The 22,229-nt window shown below is 48.0% G+C and overlaps 1 protein-coding gene across 5 annotated transcripts in view; it reads right to left on the minus strand.

Moving 5' to 3' along the window:
* The window catches only part of COL27A1 (collagen type XXVII alpha 1 chain), a 214,560-nt gene that overhangs the window by 86,803 nt on the left and 105,528 nt on the right, over positions 1 to 22,229 (minus strand). For all 5 annotated transcript variants that reach the window (XM_064468776.1, XM_064468778.1, XM_064468777.1 and 2 more), the window contains 4 exons: positions 9,088 to 9,141; positions 4,562 to 4,606; positions 940 to 993; positions 478 to 522 (listed from right to left, as the gene is read on the minus strand). In XM_064468776.1, the coding sequence (XP_064324846.1) occupies positions 478 to 522; positions 940 to 993; positions 4,562 to 4,606; positions 9,088 to 9,141 (198 nt within the window). The remainder of the gene's footprint in view (positions 1 to 477; positions 523 to 939; positions 994 to 4,561; positions 4,607 to 9,087; positions 9,142 to 22,229) is intronic.

Here is a 22,229-nt window from a genome sequence, read left to right on the forward strand (position 1 = left end):
GGTACTAACACAGAACAGTTTTTCCTGGGGATCCAGCTGGTTTGCCTGACCCGGTGAGCTGTGATGCTTTGTCACACCACGTGTCTCCCCCAAATGCATTAAATGCAAACCCACTCTTGGTGTTGTTAGGTCTTCATCCTCCTCCCTACCCCATCATGTAACCAATATAAAGACATAAAAGCCCAGTGAAACACCAGATAATCTTACAGTTACCATCATCATCAGTGGGAAACAGAAGCTCCAAAGAGGATCTGAGCATAACTGATCTCCACTAGAGCTTTATGGAAAAGGGGATAGGACAGATATCATAAAAGAAAGAAAAATCAAAACTGGAGTGTGAAGAAAAGAGGGAGGATGGGAGCAAAGAGACAGCCAGAGTGGAACCAGTACCACGGTGCCAAATAAGAAAGAGAAGCTAGAAAGGGGTTTTCACATGCAAAATTAAAACACAGTGCAATAAGGGAGTATTCAGATCACCTTATCACCTTTCAGTCCATGTTCTCCAGGGTTGCCCATCAGCCCCTGAAACAGAAGAAAGTCCACAGTGAGACCGAGCCACTGTGAAGACTTGCTCAGGTCTATGATGTTGATGTCCCTGATGAGGCTGGTGGCTCAGACCCACAGCACTGGCCTGGCGCAGCCCCAAGTTCAAATGCCAGGCTGCTCCCGAAGCGTGCTCCATCACACATTCTTTAAACACCCTTCGTGGACTGGAGGTGCACAGGGGAAATGCCCCAGGGATTCTCCAGTGACTTACACCCGCTGCAGACTGCCAGTGGGATGTTGTGGTCGACAGTCCTGTGCCTGGGTCAATGGGCAAGCATTAGGACCACCCACCCCTTCTCTCAGGACAATCACCACCACCCAAGGGAGGAATAGAATAATCTTCAGCCCTGCCATGGAAGAACAAGAGCTCACACAGCTCAGTTATTCTCTCACCTTTAAGCCTTTTGGTCCTGGATAGCCTATCGGTCCAACAGGGCCCATGTCACCCTAGTAAAAGAAAAAAATTACCAAAGTCATGAGGTGCAAAACCAACAGAGAGCTGTATGTGGTGTGAAATTCCTCTCCTATCTGGTCCCTCAATATCATTTAATTTATAGGAATCGCACCACTGACTTCAGCAGAAGCAGCATCCTGGCACAAGTCGAGAGACTTTTAATGTGTAGAGAGCCTCTGAGTAAAAGCAGCACAGGGTGTTTGCCTCGCAGGCACATGAGGGAAGAAGAGCAGCTCCTATTTGCACCCTCACCACAAAGAAGAGACACCGAAGCAGCTTGGCACTAACCACTGGAGATGTGAGCTGCCCCCCATGACTGGCTCAGCCGCCCCCACCGTGCTGCTGCCCCTGTACATGGCCATGGCAATTGGGCAGAGCGTGCTGGATGCCAGGAGGGTGCGTGAGCATCCTGCTCCTTGCTCCTGCGCCACAGGAGCTATGGGTGTCAGGGAGAGCGCTCAGAGTCTGAAAACAGGAGCCAGGTTCCTGGGTCCACTTAAAAATAGGCTAGTAAATTAATAGCAAAATAATGGAAAACTAACTACGAAGCCACCTTGAAGTCTGCAACTGTGGAGGATCTAAGAAGGTTTTTTGTATGTCCTTCCTAACTTTTGAATCCATTAATTTCCACCCTCCAGTATTTGAAAGATTAAAATATTGAGCTGGTTTAAGGCAATCCTGGCATTCTTGGTGAAGTTACTCATTTTCTCAGAAAGAATCTACCACAGTATTCCTGAGTTCTCTGGAGGGAGTCCGAGGGTGTGTTAAAAAGGACACAGACCCGAACAGCAAAAAAATGCAAATGCCAAGAAATTTGAACTGCTACTGAGCTCTGATATCTAAAAGTGATACGGGGAGGAAAGAGGAGAAAGAGGAGGTAAGGACAGAGGTGTTTCATCAGCATGGCCATTCTGCTGCAGCGACAGGTCAGCACGGCATCATGTACTGGGAGTTGTGTGAGAAACTGCAGCACAGGAGGACACTGGAGTTCACGGCTGCTGTGTGTACCTGCGCGTGCATCTGCGTGTGCATGTATAAAAGAAAGCCTTCAGTGGCCGGCATTTAAAAAGTCTTTGACTGCTTTCAGCCCATGAAGGGAGTCAGTGATACGGTGCACCAGCCTTGCCTGCAGTGTGTAAATAAACAGGGAAGGCTCTGCTGAAGGAGTGTTCTCTGGTCGGCAGTGATGGGCCCGCAGCCACACTGGGAGCGCTGGGCTGCAGCCGCCTGAACAGATGCCCTTTTCATACCTCCCAGCATAAAGGCTTCTTGTAGAAACGCGTTTACTTAAAGCTTTGCCCACACAGTTAATTAGGAGAGCAAGAGACTTTAGTTACGTCTAATTCTGCTCTTCAGCCTCTCTTAAACAGCAAACCCAAACACCTGCAGGGTGCATGGAGGCAGCCGGGAGCGTGGCTGCTCCCCCGGGGGTGGCTGTAGCTGGGAAGGAAGGAAGCGACTGAACGGGGGCCAGCCCGGAGCAAACACCCAGCCACCGCCCCCGTGCCCTGCAGCGTGAGCCCCGTGCTGCAGACCCCAGGGAATGAGGCTGGTGCTGTCCTGCAGAGAGGAGAAGGCAGGATGGATGTGTCCCCTTCTCCCCGGGAGGACAGAGGGGGCCACTCTTAGATCAGTCCCACTAGAGCCGCTTCAGCATCCTGAATTCGGGAGTTGCATGATATAGGGGTTGCCCCCAGGACACAAGACCTGACTCAGTTTGGCCTGAATCTCAGTTTGAAATTTTTATCTGCTCAGAGTGGTACCAGCAGACCACCTGGGAAAGACCAAATGACTCCTGAAAAAAAAGCATTGCAAAGGACCAATTTTCTGCCTTAAAAGTAAAGCTAGGAGGAAGCTCACAACAGGAATGACAATTTCTTCATCTGGATGGGAAGGGAGAAGAAATTTAAAATTTAGGACAGACCAGGCTTAGCAGCAAAAGGACAACTGCTGGTTTTGCCCTTTTCCAGCAAAACCACCAGAACTTAGTGTGTCACTAGAAACCAACATAACAATGGATCAAGACAGAGAAGGCGACAGATTCTGGATACCTGGTGATGGAGCTAAAACCTCGTCTAGGACATGCAATGCCAGATCTTGGGGCCAGTCAGGGAAAAACCGATTTAGTTATACCTCACATAGAATTTGGTGCCATTTGGGTTGCTGCCACCAACACGGCACAAAACCATCATGATCACAAAGGCAAATTAGAAAGCACACACTGCCTGTCCTCATTGCAGATCACCTCCAGGCAAAACCCGTCCTTCCCGGCCCCTGCGATCTATCCCAAGCACCTAACAGCATGGCACTGGCAGGGCCAGCTGGGAGGCGAGGACAGACAGCCTCCTGACTCCATCGTCTCTGGAAGGATCTTAGCCACATTTACAGTGCCTGACCTTTCACCCTCCAACAAACAAGTATCTGTGAGATAACAGCAACCAGGTTAAGATAATTCTTTCCAAAAGCTAGGAGAAATATGATCCGATTTGGACAATACCTTCAATCGTATTCTTTTAAATAGCTCTTTGCCAGGAGCACATCCTTTCTGCTGCTACGGCTAAAGTAGATACTTTCATCTCCACTAATAAGGGGAAACACAGACCTAATTCCTGGCTCCATGAAAAACTCTCCAAAGCCTTGATCCACTTTTGCCCCCATCCCCCATCTGTGAGTCGGGTACGCTTGTTCCACCATATTCTCTGCTTTTCCCCCGTGGAGTCTAAGATTCCTGGGTTTGGTGCAATGTCTGGGTTAATTGAGGCCTTGATCTCAGCTGACACACACACTTCTATAATTTAAGCTATGAAAAGGCAAAAGGGGAAGGTTTTTAACCAAGTTTTCATGGATTATCATAGCCAAGGGAGCAATAATTTGAAAGAATGCTGTAGTATTAACAGACCCTACCACTTTTTGTGCATGGAAGAAAATAACTTAAAACAGGTACTGAGACCTAAAAATAAACCATAATATGTTCAGCTGGGCATTCACTAAGCCCCAGCACAGCTGCCAGAGGATGAGTTGCCACCCAGCCTTACAGCCATTTTTATCCTGCTGGGGAAGAGTGTAATGACGGGTGGAATTTGGCTGTGTACATAATTACCTGGATTAGTGATGGGATGGTGAGAGTGCACGTAAAATTCCTGTATACCCAGAGGACAGATGGTTCCTGCCCACATCCTCTCAAGTGAGCAAGAACTATTTGTCCTTAGGTTACTGCTTACAGGGGCTTGCTTTTAAAAAGGTGACAGATCCTGGTGTGGAATGGATATTGCATCTTTGAAGAAATACCCAGGTAAATGTTACCAAAAGGGTGAGTTATCTAGGAATAAGGGCACTAACAGCAGACCTTTAATCTGTTCCTTTTTGCTTAGAAAGGGTTTGCCCTCCTCCACCTCGCAGTCTACCAGGCAACCTCCCCACTCCCAGACGTCACGCCTCCTCCATACAAACAGCCGTCCTGTTCGCTGCCCTGCCACAGGAAGAAGAAAATCTGTGCGTAGTTACGCAGCTGAAAGGGTTAAAGCCCCGAGAAGCCAGATCTCCATTTGTTTTTGTACTTACAATGAGTCCAAGGACTCCAGGAGGACCCGGGGCTCCCAATTCTCCCTAAAAGGAAAGACAAACCGACATGGTTACGGACACTTTGTAGACAAACAGAGTCTGAAAGGCAGCTCAGTGTTTCAGAAACTTGAGGGAAGGGAAAAGACTGTTCCTCCCCCCTTCCTTCCCCACCACAGCCCCTTCCCCAGCCAAACTGATCGAGAGCTTCCATCTTAGCGAGCGTACTTGTGAGCACAGCCTCTCCAGACACAGGGCTGCTTGTTGTTCGGCAGTTATTTGCAGGGCTGGCTTGCCCTCCCAGGAGCAGGCTGGATAAAAGAAGCATTTCACTGTGCGGGCAGGGGAGCGGGTGGGAGCCTGCTCCAGGTGAGATAAAGGCATGGGCGGGGAGAGGGACCAGGGCAGGGAGAGGGACCAGGGCAGGGAGAAGGGCGTGGGGCAGCAAAGCTAAGGTGGAAGGAGAAGAAAGCCGCTGCCCTGTATTGGGAAAGGTGGGTTTTCTGGGAGTGGTTAAGGAACAATAAAACTCATAAGAAAAGAAGGACTTGGATGGAAATGAAACTGGATAATTTGTGGAGAGGGTATGCTAGCTTCTGGTGCTGATGGACCCTGTGAGCGTGTTTGGCACACGGGGTGCTCCAAGGCTGCTCCTCCTGTGTCTGAGGGCTGGTTTAAGGTGGGGAACCAGAAGCATCCTCTGCACTCTGCCTCATCCATCTGGGCTCCTTCCCAGACCATCAACTAGCCATTTCCTTCATTTTCAGAAAAAGCCCCTAACCTTGGGGCTGCAGCTTATCTGCAGGGAGGTGGCTCAGCACCTCTGTCCCTGGGGCTCTCTGCAGGGAACCCAGCACTTGCTTGGAGGATGAGTCACTTTTAATCACGCCACAGAGAGCAGGAGTTGGACTGCAGAGATTTCAGTCTGTGCCCATTTGCCATCTCTTACTGCTCCCAGGCAGGGAATTTTGGAAAGTGCCAGCTCCTCTTAGGCTTTTCAAGAGCACCTCAGAGCATGCCATTTTAAGGGACAGTCTGCTGTCTGGGTTTGTGGGGCTGGTTTGAATTCTCACCTTCATCACAAACTCCCTCCGTGCCAGCTTTCCAAAAACACGCAGGTGCCAGGAGTGCCAGCAGGTGTCTGATGGCATTTGCAGGCGAAGTGCAGCAATGAAGCTGTGCCAGACCCACCCAAATCACCTATCTAGGCACCTAAGTACTTTAGCAACCCCTGTGTGATGCTCAGCTTGTCCCCGTGTCGCCCTCGGTGGATCACCCACTCCCTTGCTGCATTGATAGTGGGTTGCTTGCCAGGGCAAGGACCTGCTTTTACACACCTCTGCCTCCAACAGGGCCTCTCAAAACAAGTGTATTGGAAATACTAAACTTCCCGTTGGCTCAGACAACCCTATCCCTGCCCTGGATCATGCTGGCTACTTTCTTTGACAGACCAGCTCAGTTTATGGTGCACATCTGGTGGGGTCCCCTTCAGTGCAATAAAGCTCCCCTTTTTATGGAAAGATTTGCCTAGTGAAAGAATGAAAGAGAAGGGGACGCAACGTGACTAAACACGCTCAGCCTCCTTGGGTAAAGGGTTACGTGTGTTTATTTTATGGGAATTGGAGTAAAGGACTATTGGCCAAGCACAGACAAAATGCATTTCATAATCTCAACCAGCCTAAAATTGCTTTTTTATGGCCGGTTCCTTTCCGGCATAATTGGGACATCTGTGGAGTGACTGTTCCTCACAGGTGGGATTTCTGCGTCCTCAGAGCTACTGTAATAAGGTCAGCTTCAAGCTTTTAGTTGAGGCTTGGCATTACTAGGCTCAGCAAGAAGAAGGAGTATCTCCAGGAATGCTTAGCACAGGAGCCGCACGGTGGCCTGCGTTTCCCAATAAGCTCTGCAGGCTCTGGGGGTGGCTGCGATGACGAGTGGGTGGGCGGTTGGCTCTTGGTCCCACCAGTTGTAGGAGGGACTGCCTAGATTTCTGAATTATGTCACGCTGGTATTCACGAGACAAAAAGTAAATGTCGAAACGCATGACCTCACATCTAACACAAGAGGATTTCCTCTTGGAAGAGGAGGGGGTGGATTCTCCTGGGAGAGGTGGACAGGACTAGTTGCTAATTTGAGCCATTCCCTGGACTGGGAAATGAGGGATTTACAGGTGCTTTTTCTGGCTATCAGCAATGACAGGATGGTCCCTCACCTGTGAGGGAAATAGGGCTTTATCTTTTTTTCAGTGCATGAACTGGGCACTGGGACAAGAGAGAAGGAGATGAATCAAAAGTCCTTTCCCATATCTAATTCCTGTGATTGAGAGACTAATTGGAGTGGCTAAAGTGCTCCGGGAAGGGGGATCTGGAATGTGATGGCTCAACAGTTCTCAGCAAGTTGGTAGGAGGGAAAAATGCCCCTGCGGTTAGAAAAGTCTTTGCTCTGTCTGGAGGGGATGGAAAGAAGATCAGAGACTGTCGGCTTCAGCCTTCCCCATGCAATGGCAGAGGCGGCCGCAGCGTAAGTGCTCAGTGCATCAAACAGAGGGTGGGCAGTTCAGGACCCACGGCAGCCTGCCCGCCTGCCTACAGTCTAGCTTCATAGTCCACCTAGCAAACTCGGCATATTTGTGTGTTCCACAAACAGACTTTCTGGCACTTTTCTGGATCTGTGACTCCACTTGTGACCCTCTCAACCTCCCTTTAATTCAGCCGACAGAGTCTGTTTTCATTCTACAATCTCCAAGGCACATTAATATTTAAAAGCCGTTGATAAGATGAAAGAAGAGCAATCCTTCTGGATGAATTAACGGAAGGGACATTTGCTTCTCTCCGATGATCTGGGAACTGGCATTCAGCTAACACCGAGCATATCTTCTGAATGGGTCTTAGACAACTTGCAAATTTAAAAGAAAACAAAACAATTTAGTTGGGAAAAAAGAGTCTTTCTGACCTCCAGGTTTCCTGCTTTTCCTGGTGGGCTGGCTGGAAACACATTCTAGAAAGTCTTCTACTTTGGGGCTACTGATTCCACTCTGACCCACAGATTAGGTTGACTGAAGGATGGGAAAAGTCCTGCAGAAGTATTCCTTGGGAATCTAACTCTCTCAGTTCACTGCATTTGTGACTCTTCTGCTGAATTCCCACAAAGGCTGGAGTGTAGCTGAGCTTGGCTTACTGGTTAGAGTTGCTTGTGATGATAACTTTTATGCTGCATATATCATGAATGGGAACTTGAAGACACATGTGGAAAGCGTTATTTCACACAAATCACTCCATCAAACACCAAGAGCAGCACTGTGATTATGTGTGAATAACCAAGACAGCAGGAATTTCAAAGATGAATCAGTACTGCTCACACGCTGATTGAGGGAGAACTGACAAAGTAATTCAGAAAATAATTTAGAATTAATACATCTGAGAACTTCTATAATCCACAAGGGTATGTTTTGTGAGGAGTGGAAAACACAGCACATACCGAACTGTTTGGTATTAAGTGCTATAAGAGCAGAGCAAAATAAACCTTATCAGCACCCAGCTGCTTAAATGGTCTCTGGGACCATCCTGACCCTATTCCCAGGAGACACATCCCATTCTTAGAAAGCCAGCAGGGGTCAGATGAAGACCGGGAGAGGCCAAGAATTCAGGAGCCTGGAGACTTCTCACACTGCAGTGCCGGGGCCGGCTGAGGCATAGGGCAGGGCAGCAGAAGCCTGGGCTATGGCGTCCATCCCTCGGTGCTCCCAGACACCAGAGCGGGGAATCTGGCACTTCCTGCACCTGTATTAACATTCATTTCAGATGAGGAAAGGTTCTGAGCTTGGAGTACTTGAGAAGCCTACGTCTACAGGCTAGTGAGATGCAAACCAAGTGGTACCAGCTTGCTAACCTGCATCAGAAAATGAAATGGGGTGAAAAGGAGAGGAACATGCCTCTTTATGTACCTTAGACCCCTACACAACTGAGTACATGGCCTACTCCTCTGAGGATTCACTGCACGCGGGTAGCCATCTGCAGTGCCTTACGATGATATGTCCCTCTGCCCGTGGGCCCATGTCTCCCTGCTGTGTTCATACAAAGCTTCATCCAGAGCACGCTAGTTAACAAGGTGACTCCTGTGGCTGTCACAGGCTTTGCGTCAGGCCCTGTGGTGAGGACAACACGCTCCAGCTGCTGCCTGCTCATCAGAAGCAACATCCCTACTTTTTCTCTCCTGATTTTTCTTCCAGCCATATTCTCAGGATGAGAAAGCATCTATCAAGACCAAGGTGCAAGAGAAGCAATAGATGGAAACAGAAAGCAAATGGCAACAAGATGACCTGGCAGTTACAGGGTGTTGATTCCGGCACAGGAATTTGCAGCATGCTTGAGCAGCACAGGGGCGTACATTTGTTTTTCAGAAGGGACAGCAACAAAATGCCAGCAGCTGCCACAAAACTGAAAAGCTTCTTTCAGCTCTAACTAGCATGATGCTGTACAGTGTGTGTCTACTGCAACAGAAAGAAAGAAGGGAAAAAGCTATCAACTTACTGGGTTCCCATCGATGCCTGGTGGTCCTCGTTCCCCAAAATCACCAGGAAAACCCTGAGGAGAGGAGACAAACATGAATATTAGTTATTGACATACCCTTGTGTAAAGGCAGTCAGCTTGAAAACTGCTCCCCCCGCTCTCAGTGCAGCACTTTGGTAGACGGCAGGTCACAAATAGTGTGGGCCAACCAGCCTGCTTCTCCTCATCCAAACCATTCCGGCTCCACCAGCACATCCGCTCATTGAGAAGCTCTGCGAGGCCAAGAGCTCTGATTCACTGCTCTCTCCTGGGGCCAATGAAGGGTAACCAGAAGTACCGTTTACAAGGCTCAGCCACAAGCTGTCCATTAACTAATGGGAGCCTTGAGAGGAAGAATCAGTGAGGAGACAGAAAGGCTTTTTCCTTGGCCATGCTGTGAAAAGCACCCATTGCTGAGGCTTTTGGACGTAATGTGTCCACAACTTGTCTTACAGGCTATGTCCAGCCCTCAATCAGCTGAGCCTTTTCTTAGCACCAGTCATCAGCCCTGGGCACGCTTCATACGGCAGGCAAGGCTTTTGCAGCACCATGTAGAAAGACAACGTGAGCGTGCATAGCAGAGAGAAGGGGCAGAAATCAGTGCTCCTGTCCTTCTTTTGGTTTACCCAAGTACTCCAGGATGTCCAACAAGGAATATGCAGTCCTGAAGATTATGTTGTGTAGTTTACACGTGAAATGATAATCCCACATTTGGAAGATCAGACTCTGTATTTAAAGATCAGACTCTGTATTTAAAGATACAGTGCTTTCCATCCTCTTTCAGGAAGAAATCTCCTACTGATAGGATACTTCCTTAAAAGCCAATACCTCCTTAAAAGTCAATCCCAAATTCCTTACGTTCTAGAAGAATTCATAAACTTCACTGCAACGACTATCCTCAAAAATGGATCGTCAATCTGAATTATTTCATCCTGCCTACTACCACAGTCATTTTGACAGTACCCCCTTCTCACAGGACAGCTGAATAGCGTAATGCCTGTTGGAACCCATGCAGATGCTTAATGGAGCTGATCAAAAGATGCCTAGTGAATTCACTCCAATGCATTCACGACCTTTCAGCTTGCCAGAGGAACAAATGGTTCCAAGCTCATTACGGTCCACACCCCAGAGCTGTGAAAGACCATGTTTACTACATGAAAAAGTCACCACAAAAGACGACTTCATCATCTCATTATATCTGATACAAATTTGGAAGACTTCAAACAATTATAGAAAAGGGAGTGGAGGTACTGAGCCATAGCCAGGACATGGTGGCGTGACACGTTCTCTCTCGCACTCTTAGGCAGACTCTGTGCTCCCCTAAGCCCCCCCAGTTCCCTATAACAAACAAATCATACAGCAGCTTGCTCTTCCCTGTCCTGGCGTGCTCTGTCTCCCTCAGAAAGAGCTCAGCAGAGGGGTGCCACAACCTCTGTGGTTCATAAACCCTCTCAATTACTACACTGACATTTTCAAGGAGGAAGCAGTTGAGTTTAAGATGGACTGGACTCAATTTTCACCTGAGCTTGAGCTTCATTCAGCAAAGGACTGGCAGGGAGCAGGCTGCCAAGAGTTATCAGGGACCAGCTCAAACAGCAGCAGCTTCAGGGCTACTCCAAACTTCAGCTGCAGTGGAAGGAGCTTTGGGAGACTGTGACACTGAGGTAAGAGCGCTGCGACTCTCCACTTCTTTTTCTTGCATGCCCCTTAAGATGGAGTGAGATAGAATATGACACAGCATCCACCTCCTTTGACTCTGAGCTGAAAGGGCAATAGTCATCTGCTAGAAGAGCTCCCCACAGACAGAACATATGCAGAGCCTAAACCTAGGCTCTGACTCCTAGACTTGGTTAGTTCAGACAGGGCTAAAACTCTGCTTTATTCTCCACACCATTCTGACTGCGGGCATCAGGATGGAAAACTAAGGAATATATTTGCATATAAAAGGCTTCCTAGGCAGAGCAGATATCTACCTTTGTGCTTCAGTTCAGAGTGGGAACTTGCAAAGCAAAGCTCCAATCACCCCTGCTCCCTCTTCTGTTTATGATGGAGCAATCTTGGAGACTAAGCAGTATTGCTGAGATGATGCTACACCAGATGTGCTCCAGAGACACATCAACAAGCTGCGACTGCTAGTGGGTGCGTTACTTTTGACTCAGACTAGAAGTCACAGTAAAACTGCCTTACACCCTTCTCTGGCTCCACCAGACTGTGAGATACAAAGGACAACCTAACCATGTTCTGGGCTAGCTAAGACCTTAAATGACACAGATGGAGCAGACAGGGAGGGGATGGTCTTTGGTGAGCCAGAAGGATGCTCCCTCTTCCTGCCTGCTCCTCTGTATACTACAAACACTGGTTACCTTGGAAAAGCTAACCTGAGGGAAGCGAAATGTGACAGCCAACAGCAACATGCTATCTGGAAACCCATCAGCAACACTGAAAATTGAAATTATCACAGCAGACAGAACAGGAAAAATATACTGGGAAGGTCTGCAGTCAAAGATGGGATCCAAGTCCGCCCTTCACCTTTGAGGGTTTACAACTCCTGGTCAACACAACCAGGTAAAAAGATATTTGGTCAAACCTAAGGTGAGAGATGGGAGACCTGTTCAAGACAACCAAAATTTTGCCCCTGGCTTCAGAGCCAGCATTTCAGCTCTTCTGTACCAATTCCCTACAGTATTTAGTATGCACTCCTGACCGGACACAAGCTATCGCTTGCTTGCGTGGATTCAATACTTCTGTTTTATGGGCATCACTGTGAATGGGAAAGTTGTCTGACTTTTTCCAGCTGGGCACTACATCCCTCAATCCTGTGCACATGCCAAGAAGCTGTGGTAAGCCACTGCTGGAAACAGCCTTCTGCCATCTAGAGACAAAGACGTCAAATATAACAAGAAGGCGGGGAGGCTACAATTTTCTTTAATGAAAAAAAGGGGCAAAATAACTCTGCTACATGCTGAATCAATAAGATCACAACAGAGATGTGTAGGGAAAACTCATTGCTCAGGCAAAAAAAAAAAAAAAAAAAGACTGCCTTGGAATATTTTGCTGTTTACAGTCGTACAACTTGCCAAGGGAAATGTGAGTGTGCATAGGCTGACGCTGTACTTACACTGCTGCAGACTTCAGTCACAACCTTCAGCAGTCCCCCAGATGGATCCTTCCTTTCTCAGAGGGCAGAGCTGGGCACAGGGTGACCCGTGGATGCCACTGAGCAGCCTGGCCCTGGGGCTCCTAAGGCCTTGCCAGTGTGGGAAGGTTTTACTACTTTGAATAGTACAATTAGATCAATATAACTACAGCAGCACAGTATCATCTAGAAGAATGATTGCTCCAGACTGAGAGCACTTCCTAAATTCGGTTTAAATCTCTTTCGATGTGATATAAACAATGCACTCCTCTGCCAGAATAGAAGTGCCCAGATAAGGAACTACTTAAATTCATGTGTTTCCCACTAATCTCTTTTTATGCCTCAGTTTCCCATACTAACCTCGCTGCTTAATCATAAAGTCATAGGAGATCTGAGGCATTTGGTAATAGAGTTAATAATGATCTAACTTTTACACAGGCTTTCCAACAGTAGATCTCCAAGTATTTAAAAAAGCAGAGTATTCCGGTTTTGAAGGCAGAGCGCTGAGTACCTGAGGTCACTTGGCCAAGCTATCCGGTAAGAGATTTGACAATAAAACCTCTTCACAGCACAGTGTGTCTCAGCCCCACAGAGCTAGGGTTTCTGCCCATCCTCGAGAGCGGATGGAAAAAAGTCAAAGTGGCAGGAAACAAAGAAAGCCCAGAACAGTGTGGACTGGCATCACTGCTACAACAGCCAGGCCCAAGACACACTCAGCAGAGAAGCCCCGTCCTTGCCAACACCTGATCGTCCTTAACACGCCATCTGCTCTGCTGGCATGAGCACCCCTCCCAGCCTAGGCTCACAGATCTCTGGGGTGACAGGTGATCCTCTGGTACTTTTTGGCACGAGCTGTAAAACAAACCCAGAGGAGAAGACAAATGGAAAGAACAGCTTCAATTCAACTAACCCCAGGCATCCTAGCCCAATATTTGAGCTTAGCAACACAAGTATTAGTAGTCTTTTGCACGTTAAATGAAACAAAGGCTGGTGGCTGTGGCGTGGAGGAGGGTATTTCAGCACCCATACGGTCTCCGAAGACCCAGACCAGGTTGTGAGAGCTGTCCCAACACAGTCCTGTGCACAGCAGGAAACAACCAATCTTCTAAGCCCCTAATGAAAAAGAAAGCACTTTCTTTCCATGGGGTATGCAGTAGCAGTTTAGACCACAATAACAGTTCCAGTGACCACAGCGTCCTAATTTACTAGAGCTCACATGTCTGTAAAAGCTATTTTTTCAGTGCCTCTCCCCTCCTGCCTGAGCTTAAAGGAGAGAGATGTTCCCCAGGAAAAAAAACGAGCACCATTCAACTGAAACAAGCAGCCTAGGAATTACAAGCAGGCTTTGTTATCCCATTTGTTTCATTGCTGTAAGCAGCACTACCTCTCCTCTCCCGTGCACGGCTTCAGCAGCCTGAGGAGCCCAAACCGAGGGAGGACACATGGGGCAGGAAGCTCATTTTATGGTGCTGGCAGACAGGCAGGTCGCAACTGGCAGCCCATTACAGAAGGCTTGTGAAAGAGATTAAAAAGACCAGCACATTCAGAGTCCCCTGACCTTCCCAAAGGGAGTGCAGAGGTTTTTTGGTACAGAAACCCCACTGTTTTTCAGGGTACAGCTGTTTTTCCAGGAAGACTGGTCCCTGAAAATTATGTTCAAGAATTGGGATCACAAAGCAAAACACCCTAGTGAAAAATATCAAGCCATGCATCCTGCCCGCTCTGTGGGAGGGAATGGACATGCAGAGAAGGACCAGGACCAGGAAGGTATGGCAAACAACAGCAGAGTTAGGAGGAAAATGCTCAGCTAACAACTTCTGTTGGCCAAGAGCCAGCGGGGTGCTCCTCCACGGTGGCTGAAGTCAGGTATGACAAAACTTTTGGCTCTACGTCTTAGCTGGGAAATATAGAAAGGACGTGGGGGAAAAAAAGTCCAGCTGAATGGATTTCACATTGTCCGAAGGAGAAGTTCAATGAAAGAAGCAAGATGAAGCTTGAAGAGGAGTTAGAGAAAAAGCATACAAGCAGATGCTTTGCACTAAGCAAGATCCAGGTGCTTCTGTGCTCTCCTGTCCCCACCCCAAGCAGAGCTTTACAGTGGTTGCACAGTTTGTCCTCACTGCACTTGGTGAAGGTGAGGAACCACTATTAAAGAGGGAACTGAGACAGAGAGATGCAAACTAAGTTCTCCCCGGTAACACTGAGAAGTCCAAAGCTGAACCCGTAACTAAATCTCTATCTTTGATATCATACAATGGTGCCTTAATTCCTTTTCATCCACGCTCCCTGCAAAGGGCATCCTTTCATACGCCAGGAGACTCCTGCTGAGAACAACCAGACCTAGACAGGACACTGGAACCAACTCCTCCTGCCTCAGGAGATTACGTCCCCCTCCACCTCCCCTTCCTTTCTTCCTCTGCTTAAAACAAACAGAGCTGCCTGCCCTTTCTTGCTGTTGCCAGCCAAAGGGCTGCTGCTGGTCTGCGCAGACGCCACCTATTCTTGTCTCTTGTCCCTGGAAGCAGCTGTCCTCAGGGAAGCAGAGACCGGTGAGACGCACCGTGTCCTTTGCTTCCCCAAGGCCTTTTCAGGTGTGCACATGTGGGTGGGTGTGTTGTATGTATACAACATCTGATTCAGTTTAAAACACTTTCCCTGATGGAGTAAGGGAGGCAGTCTGGCAGCTGCTGCTCTGAGGAATCCTGGCAGGTCATCACGCCAACAGAATCCTTCTCCAAAAATAGGATTTTATTTTCCTGTTGGCTGAAGGTGAAGCTGCTCAAACCAACCAGCCCTCCTGTCTTGTCTGCGAAAGACTCTATTTGCCAGTTGGCTCCGGCCAGGTGAATCTCTGCCCAGGAGTCTCCCCGGGGATGGAGCTTGCAAGTCAAACAATTTAAACAACAACAAAAAAAGGTGGTGGTGGTGAAGTAGGGCTGAGGGTGAGAGAAGGCATTCACTGGAAAAAAAGAAGGAGAATAAAATAAACAAGTGTAGCTTATGTTGGCAGCTTCTGCCTCTGAGAGCATTCTTGGTGGAGAGAGCAGACGTGAGCCCCTCCACAGGTGGGCGTGAAGGCAAGCAGGCTGGCTCAGCCCCAGCGCTGGTTCCTAGAGCGGCGGGAGTCACCCTAAAGGGAGCCTGGCAAACCCTGAGCTCCCGGCATGCCTGCTCACTAGCTTTAATGCACTCAGCTACGGAGGAGCCCTTGCCTTCTGCTCAGTCTAGGCCTGGGACTGTGACAGCTTCCATCCCTGCAAAGAAGGGTGATGCCATCCTCAGCCGGGTACGGGACTGACGGACCTGCTGTAGTTCTGCTCCTTTGTCACCCAAAAGGGAGGTTTGCTCTCTCTCCCTGGGAGACTTCACAGCTCTGTGTCACATCCTCTTCGGATAAAGATTTGATGGCATTTTTAGATATAACTATCCCTCCAGCTGTGGGAGCACAGCGCTCCAGGGCAGCCTGTTCCACCCGAACACGAGCAAAAGGCCCCTGAAGCCCCTTCAGCCAAACATCACTGAAGTTAACCAACAGCCCCTCCACCCTCTTGACCATCTGCTTTGTTCCTTTTACATTGGTATATGATCTCTTCCCCTGCCCGTGGGGCTCTGGCAGAGTGCAGACTACACAGACCCAACTGCCTAATGCCAAAGAGCATGAAATCTACCACTGCCTCTAATTATCTGTGGCCAAGATTTCCAAATCAAGGCACCTCCTATTTAAGAAAGTCAAGCAGCTTTGGCGATCACAATGTTTTCAGACTCAAAAGCAATAGTTGCATTATTTTTTCCTTATAATTTCTAATGAAAATAAGGTTTGGGCTTTGATATGATTTATGAATGAACATTTCCCCGAAGGAAGAAAGACACTCTTGTGCTTAGGAGACCTTGGTTCAATTCTTGACAAGCTTTTTGAATGATGATGGACAAGTCACTTAGGGACATTCTTAGAAACAAACCATCTTTAGGTTTGTTTCTTTTCTTTCAGTAGAAGTTATGGGCCTTGGCACCTTTCAAACCCTTTCCCCTGTGTTTTCAGTACTTTGTTTTGCCCATTCTTTAAAAAATTAAATAGATGTTAATACTGTCCAGCTTGCCAGGCTTTTTGGATGACGTAATAATGAACGTACGAACATGTGCTGATATCAGAGTGACAGGTAACCATGCAAGAACCTCACCGCAGAGATTTTGGAAACTCTAGACATGTGGAACACACCTCAGGCGAAAAAGAGGTGGTAACATTTGCTCTGGGCTCATGCCTGCATTTCAGAGAGGTGAACCAGGCCGAGAGGGGAGGAGAGACCAGCTGCCCAGTTTCAGTGTCCAACTTAAGCATTAAAAAAGTCACTTATTGCTCAAACCAAACCTATTTTAAAAATTTAGGTTAATAAAGAAAAATTATAGCAAAGAATTTACTTGGATGGCTAACAGGAAAAATCCAATTCATGGGCTAAAACTCTTTCAACAACAAAGGAGGTTTTTTGATTACTAATTTTCAGGACCTCCACTTGACTTTCCGTGCAAACAGAATGATTAAAAGCATTTTTTTTTTTTTTTAAATCAATCAGTTCCTGAAGAAGGCACCAAACTTTTTGTTGCTATGCTGGGGTATTGGCACAAGACCGAGCGAGCTATCTACCTCCTGTCCTTCAACTCCTACAGCCCATTTGTGCTCCTTCCTGCAGCTCATCTTGTCAATTTACCTGTACAAATAGGTCCTCAGCCTGCACGTTTTTCCACTAACTTTAGCTGGCCACAGCTGAAAGTACACCTCTGTATGCGCAGGGGCTACAGCTGGACCTGAACTGCAACCCCAGCTGGGAAGGAACGCTTTATGGGTTGGAGAGTGAGTTCGCCAAGTGCTCAGGTGAATCAGGCCTGAGCAATGAAGCTATGTGGAAGACTAAATATTTATTTTCTGAGGATATATATGGACAGCATCATTTAGGATCAGTTAAAGAAATCATTCCCATTTTTTTCAAATCTTAGGGAATGGCTTGTGGACCACAACACTGAACCACCACCTAGCTAAGTGGGAAACCACAGTTTACCCTTACTTCTCTAGAAATTTTTCAATTTTAATTACAATATTCCTTTAAAATGTTTCTCAGTGTTTAAAGAGGAGTACAGCTCCATTCTTCCTCCTTTTTTTGGTAGCTAACAATGTCTCAGTGGCAAAAAAGACGTGGCTGGACCCTTAGCAGCCCATGTGAGCCACGATGCTCAGTGCTGCAAGTGAGAGCTCTTGGTGTGTGCCTATGCCATGTTTCTTATGAGCAAAGTCATATGGGCTGCCTCTTCACACCCCGAGGGAGCCCACTGAAGTCAACAGGAGTTTGGCAATTATTCATTAAAGAAGAGGTACTTCAAAATGGTGTTACCAGTTTCCCAAATCATAACGTGTGTGGTGCAGAAGACTCTGGCTTGGTTCACTCCACATGCAAGTACGGACCCCAGCTGCATCCAAAGCAGAGAAAAGGTTGGAGCAAGAGAAGTTGTTTATCATCTTAGTCCCTACAGAGAGGAGCAAAATTTATTTTCTCAGTAATTTATGGTTATGCCAGCCTTTCCAGACACACGGCAAAACATGTCCCCACATTGTTTGCATGGACAACAGCTGAGACTGTGTAGCTTGGCAAAGCCCCATGCACTTACGTTCACCACGAAGTTATCTTAGCCATATGTCTAAAGGTTCGGGCAAGCTGTAAAATGAAACATTCCTAACCCAAAGGCAGCCCTGCTTTTTGCTATCTAATGTCTCCCACAAGGCAATATCTTTTCATATGATGCAACAGCCTACCCACAGTGGTGGGGAGTGCAGGGGTATCGCATGCACTTCTAACAACTTACCGGATGAAAAAAAAAGAATATATTGATACTTGGTGCTCACTGGAGGCAGGAGTTAAGACATTAACTTTTTAAGTCAACACGGAAGAAGACAGTATACATGAAAAATAGCCTGGCAAGAAGGCAGTGCTGCACTACAAGCTGAGAGCTGGCAAGGGGGACCCCAGCTGTGGTCAGCTCATGGAGAACGGATGCCAGATTCGGCAGCTTGCCACTGCGTTGATGCTCGCAACAAATACTGAGGCTACGTTAGAGAGGCTGCCAGATCACTGCTGGCTCTCACAACCTCCACACTGTGGGTGACAGGCAGAGGAAAGGGAGATGTCTGGACTCACCTATGCACCGATCCCTAATACGTAAAATCCACATGCCACTTTATATCAACTCTTCCTTGACACCTGAGCAGTAATCCTTGGCATTTACATGTTAAGTTTCAGCTACAGAGCTCAAAGGAGAGACGACTGTGCTCAGAGGAGATCCCTGTTTTGCACACAGCCAAGAACAGCCAAACAGCTTGTCTGAAGTTGCATACCACGGGGAGAAACCAGGTCCCCTCTCCTCCTCCTCCTCCCGTGCAGTCACCAAGCAATGCAGCACCTCCCCACCTTGCCCCGGCAGACTCCAGCAGTGCTCACAGGCAGAGGTGTCAGCCTATCTGGCCACGCATGCTGAGCGCAAACCCTCCCTCCGTGCCTGCTCCACCTGCCAGGCTGTCTCCTCGGAGCAGCACTTCGGCAACGTGTTGGCCCTTGCCAAAGGCTGCGCAGAGCCTGGTGGCAGGGGTGCCTGAGGCCAGCAGGCGGCAGGAGCCCCCACCATGCCACCCAACAGCTGGCGGATCGCAGCTGCGTATCACTCACAAACAGGAGCTACCGGAGGACAAAAGAAAGAACGGTAACAATGAGCACAGCTAAACAGGCAGGGAGGCCAAAATGCCTGCTTGAGGTATTGATGGCTGGCTCACGCAACTGATCCTGGGGTGTTTTGTATGCCAAACTGATGGACCCTTTGGGCCGGGGTTTTTCTTTCATGAAGGGTTCACACGGTACCTGACATGGTGAGGTTCCGAGTGTTCAGCTGAGCCCCAGGCGTGGGACCAGCAGCACCAGCAGGTTCTCAGAAAAATATAAGGAAATCTCAGCTGTGTTTGGCTAAACTGTGTATAGATCTCAGACGAACCCAAGAATTGCTAAGTATATCTTGGAACTAAACTTTGCTCCTTCCTTTCCATCCCTTTTAAAACAGTATTACTAATAAAACACATTGTAAGGAAAAATCAGGCATAGGATAGCACAGCTGGTGCAGTATTGATACCCTGCGTGAAAAAAGAGATACAAGCACCCATCAATAATGAAGATGAACCAAAAAAAAAAGCTCAAAGCCCTTTGGACACATTTCCTGAAAGTTCCCCTTTAAGTCTCTTTCTCTAACAGGGCTTGAGAACTTCTGAAAATATTACACTCTATTTGAGGTTTAATATAAGCTGCAGTGCAGACATTTCTGATCGCAGCTACCCATCTCCCACAGCATAAGAACGCATATCACTTTCAGCTTTGCACTCCTTGGCTGACGGCTAGCTGTATCTCCTCTTCCTGCGGGTTACCTCCTTCAGTCCTTTCTAAAGATTAGGACAGATATATCGCCTATGCACACCAAGATAGAAGGTAACAACAGCTTCTCTCATTCCTTCCCCCCAGCATGGTGTGGACCACAGCCCTGCTGCCCTCACAGCAAGGGGGCCTTCTTATTCCTCTTTTTTTTTTTTTTTTGCCAGCTGCTCAACTGAACGCCATAAAAATCCACAAAACCACCATAAAAAGCCATTATTTTCAGCCACTGCACTGGCAAGACTGAAGGTTTAAGCAACCAGTTGCTTCAGCTCCAGCCTACTTCTAAAACAGGCAGCAGATCCGGAGACATACAGACTGATGTTATTTCAGTCTCCCCAGTGCATGGTACTTTAATCACAACTCTCCCCCTAGCCCACCCCCAACCCTCTCCTTGCTCAAGAGTTCACCAGGGCCCATACGTCAGAAATGCACTCGCCTCCTACGTCGCTGATGCACTGCAGGGAGAGCAGAGCGGGAGGTGGAGTCAGCTCTTTCCACGACAGATTCACCATGTCCCTCACAGCTTTGCAAAACCTAACTTCCCTGGAAGGGTTTCAAGTTCTGACTCATGTCCAGCTCTTCTATTTTAATCATTCCCTCTTACATCATTCTCGGAGGCCCACGGTGTCACATGCAAACTCCCCCAGCCCCCCGTTCCGCTGCCGAGCACTTAATCTGTTGCTGTCTCTCATCCCAAACAAAACCAGGTAGAGAAATAATTTGATACCAACTCCTTCCCTGCTCCCCAGAGCATTTACTAGCTTTGGATGGTAGCTAATAAGGGCTTCCAAGAGCTCTCTGTCGCAGTGACAACACTGAAATAGAACAGGAGCAGTGGCTGTGCCAGCAAACCTAGCGGTGTGGGGATGTGAGAGACCAGAAAAATCTCAGCAGGCTCACTAACCCTGCAAACCAGCTGGGAGACAGCACAGGCTAGGAGATAAGTGTTGGGAAGGGAACCAGGTCAGCTGGTTCCTCTTTCCTTTCTCCCAGTGACTTCCTGAATAACTCTGGATGTCACCAAGTCTTTTTGTTCATGCTCGGAAGTACAAATCATCAGCATCGGTCCATTCAAGATTTCTTATTAAACTTGATATCATGAAATGGGGACGGAGCCAAAACTCCCTGAAAGAGCCGAGTAGAACAAAGGTGCTCACGCGCAGCCGTTTAATCCCTTCTCTTGATCCCAGCCTAAATGCCTCCATCGTTGAGAGATTCCCCGCTGATCTCAGGGGAGCCCCTTGTTTGTAACAGTGACTGCCAGACAAAAACTCTTGCCCGGAGGATTACAAATGCTAGCCAAACAACAGCTGGAACGCTTTGAGCCTCCAGCATGCTCTGTGCAGGAACAAGGCAGAGAGCAGAAACCCTGTACCTAACGACAGTTGCTTTGTTTGTTTTACTCTGGTCAATGAGTCATCGTTTCATCGACAGGCTCTCTCCAATTATTCATTGCAGAGGTTTCTGGTGCAACCAGCGTCTTACAAAACCATCAGATCTGGTACAGATTTCCACTACCCCCACCCCCCAAAAATCTGCTCGACCTCCCCCCCCGTCCTAGGAAGAGCAGAACAGCCTGCCGGGCTGAATGTGGCACTGTCGGGATGTTTGCATGGCTTTTACTGTGAGAACACCAGCAAGCTGTAGGCGTGGGACTCCTGGAACGCACGCATTCGCATGCAAGGGTGACAAGGGGAAAGCACTGGATTTTTCCGTGTGTGGGTGAGTGGACATTTTACAAGGAGCCTGCGAGTGCAATGATGTCAGGAGATCGAGAGAAACTCAGGCTAACATGAAGGACAAGGTGCAAAGGCAGTGAGACACAGCAGAGCGTGAATGTGCCTGATCTCTCCTCTGACTCCTGGAGCAAAAAGTTCTATAAGTTTTGCTAAAGAAAACACACAGAATTGCTTACAAGAAGGCTGATGTGGGAAAGGCTTTCCTTTCCGTCCTTCCCCTGTTTCCTCTACCTATTTCAGTACTTTTCCCACCTGCTTTTATTTTGCTTTTTGCTGCAGTAAGCACACACCCCCTTCTTCCACCTTGCATTCAGCCCTACCTGCAAACAACTCTTCCTCCTGGCCAAGCTCTCAAAATTAGCGGTCTCCTTGCTCCTCAAACATGTCTTCATCTAATCTATTACTCCTTAAACTGTACCACCACCAAGGACAAAAAGGTTTCTATACAAAAGTGCACTTGCATTACACAAATCAGGATGGTAAAAGGGTTGGAGAGAATCACAGCAAAAAGAGGCAAACGTGATGGGGCTGGTGGGAGCACAGAGCGGTAGATGTAACAGAGTGAGCAACGGCACCTGGGAGGCTGCAATCGTGGTGGGGAACTAAAAAGTGCATTCAAGGAAGCGGCTGGCCAGAGGGGAAGATGTTGCAGAAGGCAATCTGAGAAGTTTAAGACCCAATGGAGCATGGAGACCGTGCGAAAAAGAACAAAAATGCCTGTGAAGTGGGCAGAGCACGGAAGAAAGGAAGAGAACAATATTTGCATCTTCAGTTTTCTTCCTGCTTGAGAAA

Source organism: Phalacrocorax carbo, chromosome 18 (genome assembly GCF_963921805.1).
Source record: "Phalacrocorax carbo chromosome 18, bPhaCar2.1, whole genome shotgun sequence".
Lineage (NCBI taxonomy): Eukaryota > Metazoa > Chordata > Aves > Suliformes > Phalacrocoracidae > Phalacrocorax > Phalacrocorax carbo.